The sequence below is a fragment of the Limulus polyphemus genome, unplaced genomic scaffold, assembly GCF_000517525.1.
Source record: "Limulus polyphemus unplaced genomic scaffold, Limulus_polyphemus-2.1.2 Scaffold8650, whole genome shotgun sequence".
Lineage (NCBI taxonomy): Eukaryota > Metazoa > Arthropoda > Merostomata > Xiphosura > Limulidae > Limulus > Limulus polyphemus.
Window position 1 is genome coordinate 2,346 of NW_013674260.1, and position 14,449 is coordinate 16,794.

Sequence of the window (14,449 nt, forward strand, 5' to 3'; positions counted from 1 at the left end):
GTAGTAAAGTGAGTATTGTTTCTAATGCTACTGTGTAGTAAAGTGAGTATTGTTTCTAATGCTACTGTGTAGTAAAGTGAGTATTGTTTCTAATGGTACTGTGTAGTAAAGTGAGTATTGTTTCTAATGGTACTGTGTAGTAATGTGAGTATTGTTTCTAATGATACTGTAAAGTGAGTATTCTTTCCTGTGATTCTTAAGATATTTTACATTGATAGCATGTTTAATGAATATTGTAGGTAAATCGGATATTAAAGTTCATGCCCTTTATAGTTTGATATTGAACCTGCATTCTTCCAAAACTGTTTATCATTTTAACAAATATTAACATTAGGATTTTTCTTTTGCTCTGTAGCAACTGATTTGCATCCTAGTTCTATATCTGGAAGTGAAAGTGATAATCTTATGATGGATACCCTGCTCTGGGATATCCACAGTGGCTTTTCACAGAACAAGGTTGGTGAGAAGTTCAAAGTAAAAAAGATAAAAAATAATAACTTGGATCATTCCTCAGACCTCAATCAACTCAAAAGTCAAAACAGTAGCTTACCATCGGAAGAAGAATACATGAGTTCTCCGAGAGTGATTAGGCGCCGTATTGGTTCTATTACATCAATAACCAATGGCCAGAATAATGTAGACAATGGAGAATTATCTGATGTTACTCCTACTGGCAGTCTTCGGAGGAGGAGAAGCCGCCTTTCCTCTGAAGATCAAGATGATGAACTTATAGACTACTTAAAACATACATCTGAGCTAGAGGCCAAAGACCGCAAATCTTTGGGAAGTATAGATGGTGGATCTTTAGATAGATCTTTACTTCGGAGATCTGGAAGAAGGAGACGTCACGATTTATTGGCTGTTGATTTCAATGAAAGAGAACGTCCAGCATCACCAATTTCTCAGACTATGGAAAGAACAATGGCTGTATCAGAAAACAATACAGAAGTGAAAGCAAAGCAGTGTAAAAGGAAAATTGAAGAATGGTTACAAGAAAATGAAAAAGAAGAGAAGATTGGGAAGAAGCTGCATGATGTAATGTTGTTTGAAAGAAGAAAACACCAAGAGCAAGAACAAAGGGAGTCAGACACTTTGCTTTATGGTCCAAGAAAGGCTGATGAAGGTAGCAGATCTTCAAACCTAGGAACTCTTCATGAAGCTAAGACTGATTCTGAAATATACACCAGAAAGCTTAAAAATGCAATGGAGAATACAGACATAGAAAAAGTTATGGAAACTGTAGAAAGTGTTCAAGTGAAAGATAAATCTAGATGGAGAAAAAGTACCTTGAATACAATGTAAGGGTATCGTTGTCACAACTGTTGTCTTTACTTAAATTGCTCTTGGATCCATCCAAGGAGTTCGTAGACTTTCGACTGCGGTATCTTTGACGGTCATCATCTACTGACTCACAACTATTAGCCACATACAATGTAAGGGTATCGTTGTCACAACTGTTGTCTTTACTTAAATTGCTCTTGGATCCATCCAAGGAGTTCGTAGACTTTCGACTGCGGTATCTTTGACGGTCATCATCTACTGACTCACAACTATTAGCCACATGTCAGAAAATCATCAGTTGATTCCGAATTAGTTAAAGGCATTGTCTCATCTACTCATTCCAATTTAGATGTCACTACGGATTCCAAATTAGAAATCTCAACACAACCAAAAACCTCAACTGTAGTTAACAGAAACGATGAAATTAATTCATCTAACATTACTAAGAAACATTCTGAGGATAAGAAAAATATGATTTGGCAGAGATTCAAAGAGTCCAGCGGTGAAATTCAAAACCTTGCAGCAAACAGTCAAACTCAACAGAAAGTTGCTATTAAAGAAGCAGTAAACTTACCCAAATCTTATAACACTACCTCAAGCAAACAATTTGCCCAACCTTTACAACAAGTTAAGCCACTATCCTCAACAAATTTGGAGTCTGGTAATGAGAAAAGCCTTACATCACCTAATGTAATTACACCTGTCTCAAAAATTCCAGTACCTCCCCGAAAAAACAGGCTTTATAAAAGCATGATGGAATCTTCCACAAGATCCACACAATTTGAAGGTGTGAAATCTGTAGAAGATGATTTCGCAACAGTTTATAATTCTAAAAATCATCGTACGGTTGAAGATACGAGTCTATTTAAGAAACTAGATAGCACTGATGTAAAGTCAACTCGAGATAAACAAGCCAAAGCAGCCCAAAGATCACAGCTTTTAGAATCAATGCACAAAGAAATAGTTGAAGATGAAGGCTCATTGGCAGGAGAAGAGGAATTTGATGGATTGAAAGGCGAAGGAAATTTTGATAGATTCTCTTTGATACGAAAAACCACAAGAAGAAGTCGCCCAAATCAGAAAAACAATGGAAATGGAAATGTCAAACAATCTAAAAGCAGTTATGGACACGGTGATTCAGGAATAGGTTTGAAACTGGTTAAATCTCAATGCAATGAGAAAGACTTTATTAATAAAGAATTGAAAGGCATAAGTTTGGCAAGTCAAGAAATCCATCAGTTGAATCATTTTACTAATTCAAAACCTAAATCAAATAACTTGGAGGAATCTGATATCAAGACAAGTGAAAACTATAATAAAACTCCAATAAAAGATGAACAAGATTTTTTAGATGCTAAAAAGAAATCCACTTCACTTCGTGCCAGATTAGCCAAACGTTGGAGCTCTCTTACTGAAAACTTTAAGAAGAATTCTGAAACAGGAGGAAAGCACTCTCTACCTGGAGATGTGTTATCAGGGCCTACTTGTAACATAAGTGGACCAGGTGGTGAATCCTCTACAAGAAGTCCAGATAATACAGTATGCATAGCTAATATTGATATAAATGCCAACTCACCAATTCACCAAAAAACAAAATCATTTCCAGTAATTCCAAATGAAAATACAGATAACCTTCAAGGAAACAAGAATCAGGTAGAGATGCACCCTTGTTCAAATGTTATAGAGATTCAAACGTCTGTCAACAGATCAGTAGATAATACATTACAGTCCAAAACTCAGCACTTGATATCTGATGAAAAGTGTCCAAGTAAACAAAGTTCTAATGAAAAACCACCACTGGCTGAAGCTTCATTCCATTCAAGAAGAGCTCATTCAGCTCTTAACTTTTCACCAATGTTTAAGAGAAAGAGCCTGGAAGAACATGACCATGATGAAGGATTTGAGGAAACACAATCTCTTATGAGTGAGACTTTATCTCAAGACACTTCCTCTGCAGGAGCTTATGACACTGATCTAGTGGACTCTCCAAGGAGTCTGAGACAAATCGTACCGGACAGTTTGTTGGAGGAACCAGAAAATACTTCTAAGCAGCTTGAATATAACACACTACCAAAAATTGTAGTTTCAAAAGGATCAACACAAGAATCATTAATTGGGACTCCTAAAAGTATGGATAAAAGAAAGCAGCATATTGGGAAACACGAGGAATCTGTGAAAATACCTTCAAACGCTTTTAAACGATCTAATAGCAGTCGAATAGCAACACGAAGCAGTCTGAACAAACAAGATGTTCCACTTCCTTCTAGAAGTTCAACCCGTAGTTATTTAGGTAGAATTCAGAGAACTACAAGTCATTCATCAACAACCTCAGAAACGAAATCTCCCATCCAAGTCCGGGAGTCAAACTCTAAAACTGGCTCAAGAATTAGTCTCAGAAGTTCCAAAAATAGTTTTGCAGTAGAACCAGCATTACTGAAAACTAGAACCAGAAACCATGAAGAAAACAAAAGAAATTCCACGAGAGAAAGTAGTGCCGTTACAAAAGATAAAGTGATAGGATATTCAAAGACCACTAAAAACATGATGAAAAACCTGGCTAAAGTAAGAGGAATTTCAGACAATTATAATGTATCCCAGTCAACTCCTGTATCACCGAACATAAAAAACAAACAACTCCTAGGAATCTCTTCACAAGAATTGTGGTCCTTTAAAAGAACTAAATCCAGTTCATCAGTAAATGGATCAATTTCTCCAAATTCCCAGTGTAGTGAGTGTTCCCTGTCTCGAAGATCCTTAACCTTATCAAAATCAAGTGAGTTGTCTATGGTCACAGTCAAAGCTGCTTCTCAAAAAGGCAGTCCAAATGAGCAACTTCACAATAGTGCATCCAGAGCTGTAAGAAAAGAAGGAATATATATTCCTAACAAATCAAAAGAAATTAATGTACATCACTCAGCTGGTCTGAAAAGTGATTCAGGTGTGAAGCGAACTCCTTCCATCAACAGAAATGGTGTTGTAACAGGGAAACATTTGAACACCATAGCTACCCGAAAAGGAATGCCAGAACCCAAAAATTTTAGTTTTATGAAAGCTACATCATCATCTTCTGCAAAAGGAAAACCAGGGCTTGCTCAGAAACCTGAAGAAATTCAAAGGGTGCACGTCAAAGCATCACAGATAAGTCCCTCACGGACGAGAATGGAGACGTCCACCAATAGGAAACAGACCAAATGATCAATTAGAGTGCAGAAAACAAAAGGGATATTTTATTAGAGTTGTCACATACTCTCAATTAATCCAACAGCTAAACAGTGAAAAAGAAAATGTATGCAGAAGGAATACCCAGTTATAAGTAAAAATATTGTGATTGTAACTGCATGGTCTATATCCAACTCTAAAACAAATAAAAAACAAAGACTACTTTTTCTAGAAAGCTAATAAATTTTGAGACATGTAACAAGTAGACATTGAAGTATTAAGGCATTTTTTGTATTGTGCACACCCAAGGACTACCTCTGTCAAGTTTAATTTCTTCATTTCTCATGAACAGTGAATCGGTCAATAACCTTTCGATTTTTGAAAGTTATGATGTAATTCTTCACCTCAAGAAGGGCTGCTGACTTGGTGAAACTGGACGTAATTCTTCACCTCAAGAAGGGCTACTGACTTGGTGAAACTGGATGTAATTCTTCACCTCAAGAAGGGCTACTGACTTGGTGAAACTGGACAAAGATCTGATGCATATTCTGGATTTAGGATACTCTTCAGTTCAGTACTATGTGATACTCAGTATTTGATATAAAAGTGATTGATGTTTCAAAACAGGTTTTACATGGAATAAAGAAATTATCACATATTTTTAAAGAATTCTAAGAGGTTTCCAAAAGAAATTTTATGGAGTAACGAAAAAAAACTTGATGAGTATAAAGAATCTGTTATTCATATACTAATCATTGTTAAAACCTTCGAATAGAAAGATGTTTTTTTTGTTGCTAAGAAAATATTTACTATTATTATTACTGCAGTTTAGAGTAACTTTAAGAGATTTGTTTGCCGGATACTTCCAGAGAATTGTAGGGACCAGATTTTAACAGCATTGAAAAACGGGTATCCACCTAATACGTGGCGTCTCACAACAGACAATAGTGTCAGTCGATTACTAGAAAATCTTAATACTTGCTATTTACCTCTTGAGCTCTTTGATATTCCAAAACTGGAGTTTGTGCCACGACTTTGTAGTGTCCTTGTGCCAAATGACATCTTTTGGTTGGTTTAACATTACATATATATATACAGTAGAAGCCAGTGTTTGTACATTACAGAGAAAATTAATTGTTACAAGTTGTTTTTCTGTATCTTTCCTGCTAGCTGTTATGTCACAGTGTTATTTTCTCAAGTTTTTATTGGCAAGTTGCTCGTGCTAATTATTTGTTACGGTGATTGTGTTTAATATTTAACTTTGTTTGTCTGAACAGTCTCTTCTCGCTGCTGAGGGCCTATCCAAACTCCGGGCTCTGGATCTGTTTTTACCAATTTTCTTCCATTTATCTGATCTATGGTATGAATCTAAACAATGTCTCTTCTCGCTGCTGAGGGCCTATCCCAACTCTGGATCCTGTTTTTACCAATTTTCTTCCATTTATCTGATCTATGGTATGAATCTAAACAATGTCTCTTCTCGCTGCTGAGGGCCTATCCCAACTCTGGACCTGTTTTTACCAATTTTCTTCCATTTATTTGATCTATGGTATGAATCTAAACAATGGGTTGAGAATACTTTTCTAGTCCTCTGGTGTTTAAATGCTACTGGTGACATCTTGCATAATGACAAAAGAACATAAATTTAGAAGTTCATGTCAACTAAGCTGGTATCTGTATTTTGTTTCTATTATCCGTTACATTTAATACACCTCTATAGTTTAATTGTTTATTGATACAGCAATTATAAAAGCAGAGTGGGGTAGCCGAATGTGTTTCAATGCCAGTGGAATAAACAAAGCTTGTGTAAATAAAAAAACACTGATAGCAGTAGATATGTTAATATTTGAGCCAAGTTAAGGCCACAAGGGTTAACTTTGAAGTTCGTCTCCTTAAAATCAGTAATGTTTTAAGGGCTTTGAAATTTAAGTGTACATTATTCCATAGAGCTTAACTAATACTGTTAATGATCTTAACATAATTAACCAAGCATGATAGTGACAATACTAATAGTTATGTTAAAGTTTACAGTACTTTCAAATATATTTTTATTGTATAAAAAGTAGTTGCATCTGATACTTGTCGACAAGGTAGCTGTGCCTCTTACACTGACTGGTTCAGTTACTCAGCAGTTAATAAGATACTGATATTCTTTCAAGTTTAAACTAAACTATACTGAAAAGAATTAAGCCTTAATTATGTTATAACTTATGCAATACATTAGTTTAAGTATTTTCATTGTTATTAAGCCTAGATGTTTCTCACAATCTAGTGTTCGTATGCTAAACTTCTAGGAAAGATGGTTAAACATCAGGTTTTTCATTTTTGCCTGTAATACAGCGTCGAAAATGAATGAAATTCAACTGCTGTGTATGTAAAATACATAATATTGTATTCTTAAACTGTTTATAAAAACTTTCAATAACTTTTAGCGTTTCTTATGTAGTTTGTGATTTTTAAAGCAAAGTAATTCGTAAGAAATTTACTTACACGTTATTCTTTACAAAGATATAAAATGAATCAGATAATCATTTTAAATAATACACAAGTACAACTTACAACATTTTTAAAGAAATGTTATCAACTGTAGAAATAACCTGTGTAAACTACTTCTAAACAATGATTGTAATATTTTGATACAAATACTTTTTTTTGAAACTTTTGCTTTGTGATACTAGTTCTTCAACTTCAGACTTCACCCAGGTTTTATGTTGTGATACTAGTTGAACTTCAGACTTTACCCAGGTTTTATGTTGTGATACTAGTTCAACAACTTCAGACTTTACCCAGGTTTTATGTTGTGATACTAGTTCAACAACTTCAGACTTCACTCAGGTTCAGGTTTTTATGTTGTCGTACTAGTTCTACAACTTCAGACTTCACCCAGGTTTTATGTTCTGATACTAGTTCTACAACTTCAGACTTCACTCAGGTTCAGATTTTTATGAATTCATTAGAATTCCACCAGACTCTCCAGGTAGATAAAAACACACTCTTTCAGTTATAGAGATGTTTTAATGTGATGGTCAATCCCACTATTCCCAGTCTATTACTTCAAAATTCGGGACAGATGGCTCTCAAATAGCTTTACACAAAAATTCAACAAACAAACAGTCCACCAGAATGTTTTGAGACCATCTAGCTCATGTTAGGTTTAAATATAAAATAAGGTTTCTTCGTTAAACAACAAACTGATTTTGATACATCCAACATTTACTAAACTTTCTGTACACATCTGAATGAACTACAAGTATAAGATAATGAAGAAGAAATGTTTTTACATTTAATGATGTTGGATCATCATCAGGTCACAGCCACTTGAAAAACTACAAGATGGCGTTAAAATGTTGTATTTTTATTACATGGTTAAATTAATATACTTCATGAAATCTGAGAATAACTAATCTCCAGTATAATGTGATATTGTTAAATATCAATAATTTTATTCATACTAAAACAGTTGTTTAAAGTGTTAAGAGCTCAGCTTCAGTTGGCATTAAGTAAACGATAAAAAGGAAACTAAAACAGTTGTTTAAAGTGTTAAAAGCTCAGCTTCAGTCGGCATCAAGTAAACGATAAAAAGGAAACTAAAACAGTTGTTTAAAGTGTTAAAAGCTCAGCTTCAGTCGGCATCAAGTAAACGATAAAAAGGAAACTAAAACAGTTGTTTAAAGTGTTAAAAGCTCAGCTTCAGTTGGCATAAATTAAATGATAAAAAGTAAGGTCTTTTAATCGTAAAGTATTGCATCTTGAAACACAAACATAATTTTGAAGTTCTGTAAGATCAATCAAGGAGTCCTCTTACATCAAACTTTCTCAAGGAATTACTCATATTAACTATATATCATTCAAAAAACAGCAGAAATTCTAGAAACAAAAAACCTAAGAAGTCAGTGGACAAAATTAACAACTAAATTAAGAATCATTTTGCTAACAGGCTTATAATTCTTTTGATAGTGATTTCACAAGCAAGTTTCGTTAATTCACAATCACGACCAAAGTCTTGTGTAGATTCTTTTTTTAATGCCATTGTTGTATCTACAAAATCACCTGCAAAAACTCAGTTTGTATTGTTAGGCTAGGACTTTTTGTGGAAGCTAGATTACTAGTAGTATGAGAAAATACAGTAAATTCTTGAAAAAATAAATAAAAGTGAGGGTAGCCAGAGATGCCGGTTTTTGTCCTGAATAAATTGTTGTTCAAGCATTCAGATACTGTTTAGAATTGATGAATTAGACTTTAAATGTTGAATCATAAAAGTCCAACTCAAAGCAAGGAGAATGTTCACTCATGTGTACGTGTTACATAGCTGATGACTTAAACGTCGTGCTCTGGATGTGACCACTATTAAGTTAATATGAATCAAATATCTGCAAGTTACTCCGATGAATAATGATATCCACATAAAGAGATCCTTCAGAGTTTAATAAATTGTACATCTCTCTGAGCCTCTCCAAAAACCAACTGAAATGTAACAATACAAATAACTAATTATACTTGCCATAAGACATTAGTTTTGAGCCTTTATTCAGTTTAAGTTTTTCCAAAAAAGTGTATAATAATATTTCAACTAGACTACGTCCACCAAATTCATTACCAACAATGTGTTTCACTCATTACATAGCTTATCAGACCCACTGGAATGCAACAGATACAGCAGTGGTTGGAAAACTATTTATACAAGCCATTTGTTGCCACAACAGTTGTTACAGTGTGAATATCGTTTCTAAGCATGGTTATAATTATAATACTTGCTACAAGACGTTAGGCCTATTATTATATTTTAACACTACATTCTTTATCTAGTCCCTTAGGATTTTTCAAGAATAAGGATGTATAACAGTATTCCAACCAATTTACATGTATTTAATAGTAATATATTGTGACAAATGTTTAATGTATGCCAAATAAGATTGACGTATACAACTGGAGGATGTTGAACATTTGTTCTGATAAAAAGTACATTCGTAAAGAACTCAACTATCTCAAAGATGTAGCTGTTTAAGTGGATTTCAACCAAACTTAATAACTAATTTTTTCAACAGAAATAAAAAGCTTAATAAAAGATGAGATATAACTCTAACGTAACACAATAACCTACTACCATTTGATATCAAAAGTAGGTGATGTTTTAAAATGAAAAAATTAAACTGTCTTATAACCCACTGAAAGATAAAGATAGAAACCCACTATAAAAAGGGTATTTATATTGTTTAAACAAAACAACATCTTTCAATTAAAAGAACATAAAGGTTAATGTCATCAGAAGGAATTTGAAATACAACCAACTTCAAAATTAATTTTGAAAACTATTTCTGAACCAAAATTCTTTAATCAGCGCAGCACAAGAGAACCAATAGAAACACTTAAAAATAGAGAAAACATACTGAATAATGACTTTGGATTTAACCTCATTTGACCCCTCTTGGACTGTTTTACTCCATTCCTTAAAAACAACAAACTTGGCCTGTTAAAACTAGTCAGGTTTTTTGTAAGTTTTCTTAATTCATGAATCATTTGTGCATTATTACACTGGTATGTTATTACTGTTTTTATCAATTTGCACAAAGCAGTTACTTTAGCTCCTAGATAGATATCAGTAACCTGAAACATTCCATTAATATGTTAATACAGTACGACTCTGATGGTCTCTACGTGCTATGTTTAGTACAAATTAATGGCAGCACATGCTATAAAACTATCCAACTTAACAGTACGACACAAATTAAGCAAAGTATATGCATTGCCATTGTAGATGAATAATAATTAACAACACTGTCTAAATTAATGCTGTTTTACTGTAATTTTATTTATTGGTAATTAATTATTTATGCTTTTCTAGTAGTATAGTTAGATAATAAAGCCCGTCAGTGCTGAAGTACTGACAGCCTGTTTGGAGTAGTCCTCAAGCCTAAGAAGTGACATGAAACAATGACAGAAAAAAATGGCTAGTTTAGAAAAACTGGATCCAACATGTATAGTGTTATTTGGTACAGAGGGGCACAACAAATATTTTGGCTGTTGCTGAAATCTTGAGGACCATATTTAATTTTCGAATGTTATTTTGTACTTCAATAAACTTGATGAAAAGGATATTTAACTTTCATCACATGTACACATATGTAGAGTGGTGTAGAAAATGTTGAGATTAGGAAGTATATTTATTCTTCAATGTCTCAACACTTGAAATAGTTAGGACATTGTGTCGGACATTGAGCCTATATCTTAAAATAATCACTTATTTATTGAAAAATGCTACAAGTCTGTTTCATGATAAAAATATCTGACAAAACAAAGAGTAACTGTCATTTATGAAACTAATTTGTTATTTTTATTTTTCGTACACAGGTTGCAACGACACATTTCTCAAAAAAGATTTTCTGATAATAATATTTAATAACAAAGACTTCAAATATTAACTCAGTTGTAGAGTTTACTACAGCTAAAGTATTTTAACTATTTACAGAGGAGGTTAATAACAATATGTATACATACAACTGGTGTATAAAATGTGAAAGAATTACATGCTTTCAGCTTTTTGTTTTCCCCTCAAATGGATTTGTCCAAACTTTCATACCTAAATAAAAAAAATAAAATGTTAAATGTTTAAAAAACTTTTCAACAGTGAATACATAGTACGCAAAAAATACTTTAAGTCTTTAAAAACAACCTGATAAGTTCGTAGAATTATAACTTTAGGTTTTGTGTACCTCTATTTTCATCAGCAGATTTGAAATAATCAGTTCTGTCAACTAGTATACACTGAAGCCAATAAACAATCTCCTTAATATTACTAGAAAAATCAAAGTGTTTACACTTTTCCTGACTATGATTTAGAAATTTCCAACAATTTTAAATTGGGGGAAAAAATGACAAATTTGACTTTTATTTTTTTCCTCGTGCAACTTTAAGATGTGGTTGTTATTTAGCAGAAGTACAAGTACACTTATGACTACTTCCATTACCTCCTGGTTGGATAGCCTCTTGGTTAATTCCTTCTCTTGTCTTCTTCTGTATGTCTTCTGATAATATAACAAAGATTATAAGAAATTTACATAACGAGAAATTAATTGTACACAAACTTTTCTGTCGATCATTCTAAACAAATGTAGAACAGATTAATAACTGTTAATATTTAGTGAGCTCTAATTAAACTTGAAATAAAACAGGCCTTACGATGGTACAAGTGTCGAGTCAAATAGCCCCAAAATATATTATGAGGGTTAAAGATATTCAAGAGTAATACATTATAAAGTTGGTTTTATTGAGCATTTAATTGTCCTATTATGTTATATTTTGGGTGTTACTTATTCAATACGGTTTTGAATAAGTTGATAAACTAATTGTTTCTTTGCATATATTTTACTTTTTATATTATATAGTAAAAATCCATTTATAGTCTCATCATAAGTTCAGATATATTTAGTTGTAAAATAATGTTACAGAAACCGGTTAATTATTGCACTATTTGAATGAAATTTAAAAATAACACAATGCTTAAAAAATTTGCTACACACGCGCACACATGTAAAACAAGAATTAACACAGTCACTGATCAACAGTGATGAACGGCTAACTTGTATAAAACAAAAGTTGTTCCTTCAGACCAATGTAACACGTTATGGTGTTCATTCAACATATATATATATATGAATTTTATATTCAATTCATAATTAGACACTAGTTTGTTTCACCCTGGAAAAATGTCTGCAGATGTTTGTATACTTGAATGTAGTTTCTTTACAATGATCTATATTAATAAATTATTAACTTTTATAAAGACTTTAAAATAAGTTTAAAAGGCATCAGTTAAAAGTAAAATTAAGACACATGGTTATCTTTTGTTTTTGGCTACAGTTGTCAAAAAGAAATTGTTGATGCAGAGAAAATTAAGCTGAATCCAAAGTTTGTGGTATCACTTATGACCAAGCCCTAAATTTGCTGATTAAAATCTAACACCCGTATTCCTTTGATACTTACATACATCCATATCACAAAAAGGTCAAAGATATTATGATAAACTACTACACTTTCAGAGAAACTAACCACCAGTTTAAGGACCCATTTTTAATTTATTACTGTCAGAATACTAACTTAAAATGTCCTGGTACCTCATCAAGACCAAACGTCGGGTACTTGAAGCTGTGAACAAAGCACGCGTATTACTTGCACATGTGACCAGTGCACCAAATTCTACATCAAGCAGGCACTTATGTGCATCACAGAATATTAAATTTATTGCACATCATGTAAACAATGTGTTCATCTTCATGTAGGATGGAGACTCGAAGATTGGACAGAAGAACATTTAAGCCACATTAGACAAATAATTAAGCTACATCTGTTGGCAAACCTCACTCTTGTAATTAACACAACTTCAAGCACTTTTCTACCACAGGACTCAGACATGTTCCAACCAACACATACAAACACAAAAAACACATACAAAACTGCCTAATACTAATATATAAACTTAAAATGCTTCATCCGTTTGCTTTGAATAAATGTTTTTCATTCTTGTAAGTATTTTTACATTTACAAAAACAGCTAAAGACAGAGAAATAGTCATGTAAGAATAATAATACATAGCAATCTCACAAATTTTACACAAACATTAAATGTACTAATTATTTTAACACTTTGTAGTTTTTATTGTTACTCATCCAGTTTCATACCACAACTTACTGAAACAGCTCTCTCTCTAATGTTACACATTTTTTTTAGTTTTACCATACCTTTTGAGTCATGTTTCTCTTCTTCATTGAATTAGTTTTAATAACCTTGCATTTTAATCTGACGAAAATAATCATTTAGTTAAAAATTTTGAACAGTGATGATTGGTAACTGGTTTACTTTTATTACTTACTGCATGATTGTCCTATTATTATTATTATGAGAATTAATAAAAAAACATGTAAAGTGTGATAATAATTGCTATGGCGTGAATGATGCCTTTTGCTGGCAAAGCATGATTATACTGTATTAATTGTATTGTCAAAATATAACTGATATTACTAATACCATTAATTCTAACGGCTGTCATCGTCAGATTGTGAGTCATACTCATAGTATCAGTAATACTCATGCTCATAGAGTCTTGCATTCTCAAAGAGCCAGTGAAATTGCCAAACAATAAATTTCAAATCGTTAGATCTACTTAAGTTTATTTACAGCTTGCAGGGCATAGTTGGAAATATTCGCATGTACTACTGCAAGCTGTAAATAAATGTAATTTTTAAATATTACTATTCGAAGAATTCGGTGGAACCAACTCATCCGTCATCGTACCACCATCACTCAGTATTAGTGTATGAATAAAAAATAAATATATCAAATCTAATTAATATGTTTCTACTTACTGTATTCTTCAACGTGAAAGTATGGATATACAATAATTGGATAAAGTGCTAAACCAATTAAACCTGCAATTCCACCTAGGAACCTAGCATACCTCCAACCGCTTAAATTAGCCATAATACCTAGGTTAAACTTACACCCGAAATTAAACACAAGCCTAACCAACAATCTGAAACAGAATAACGCTTAACACAAATCATGCTCGGCTCTCCCCATGGTGAACATGTAAGCCTAATTCTAACAATGAAAATATATAAAAATATTACGTGGGAACCATTTTGTGTCTAATTTTCTAAGAATTCGGAATATCCAATAAACCAACCTTTCTGTAGTTACTGGTGGGTGACTAAGAATTTTTTTTCCACAAATTCAATTTATACAACATATTTTGAAAGAAGCATTTAGTTTAAGTGAGCACGTATTGTAATTTGGCTGCTAATATTATAAAAGTTTAAAATATGTGTTATATAAGCCATCCTCTATAAATTCGATGACGAGGAACCCACTTTGAGACTAATAATGGCTGGAGACAGCTTGAATGGGTAATGAAGAAAAACTTTAATATAAGTTTAACATAACAGCAAATGTACAACGTTTCTGCAAGGTTTTGTAATCTTCAGGATCTTGTCGATACGTTGTACATTTGCTGTTA

The 14,449-nt window shown here is 32.7% G+C and overlaps 2 protein-coding genes across 2 annotated transcripts in view; one reads left to right on the forward strand and one right to left on the reverse strand.

Moving 5' to 3' along the window:
* LOC106475483 overlaps positions 1–1,302 on the forward strand; it is a gene marked incomplete at its 5' end in the record, with an annotated part of 2,783 nt that extends 1,481 nt beyond the window's left edge. Inside the window, one exon of the mRNA XM_022379576.1 lies at positions 356–1,302. Coding sequence (XP_022235284.1) covers positions 356–1,302 — 947 coding nt within the window. The remainder of the gene's footprint in view (positions 1–355) is intronic.
* A 9,575-nt stretch (positions 1,303–10,877) lies between these two features.
* On the reverse strand, positions 10,878–13,995 carry LOC106475484 (small integral membrane protein 20-like). The gene is made up of 3 exons (XM_013936166.2): positions 13,800–13,995; positions 11,406–11,462; positions 10,878–11,017 (listed from the first exon to the last, which is right to left on the reverse strand). The coding sequence occupies exons 1-3, from the start codon at positions 13,912–13,914 to the stop codon at positions 10,971–10,973; spliced, it is 219 nt and encodes a 72-aa protein (XP_013791620.1). The 5' UTR covers positions 13,915–13,995; the 3' UTR covers positions 10,878–10,970.
* Between the last annotated feature and the right edge of the window lie 454 nt (positions 13,996–14,449).

Excerpts from the sequence above, each read along its gene's own strand:
- LOC106475484 (XM_013936166.2), bottom strand. The coding sequence starts at position 13,914 with ATGGCTAATTTAAGCGGTTGGAGGTATGCTAGGTTCCTAGGTGGAATT. Across the intron at positions 11,463-13,799 it reads CTTTCACGTTGAAGAATACA|AAGACATACAGAAGAAGACA; the intron begins GTAAGTAGAAAC and ends TTATATTATCAG. Across the intron at positions 11,018-11,405 it reads AGAGGCTATCCAACCAGGAG|GTATGAAAGTTTGGACAAAT; the intron begins GTAATGGAAGTA and ends TTTTTTATTTAG.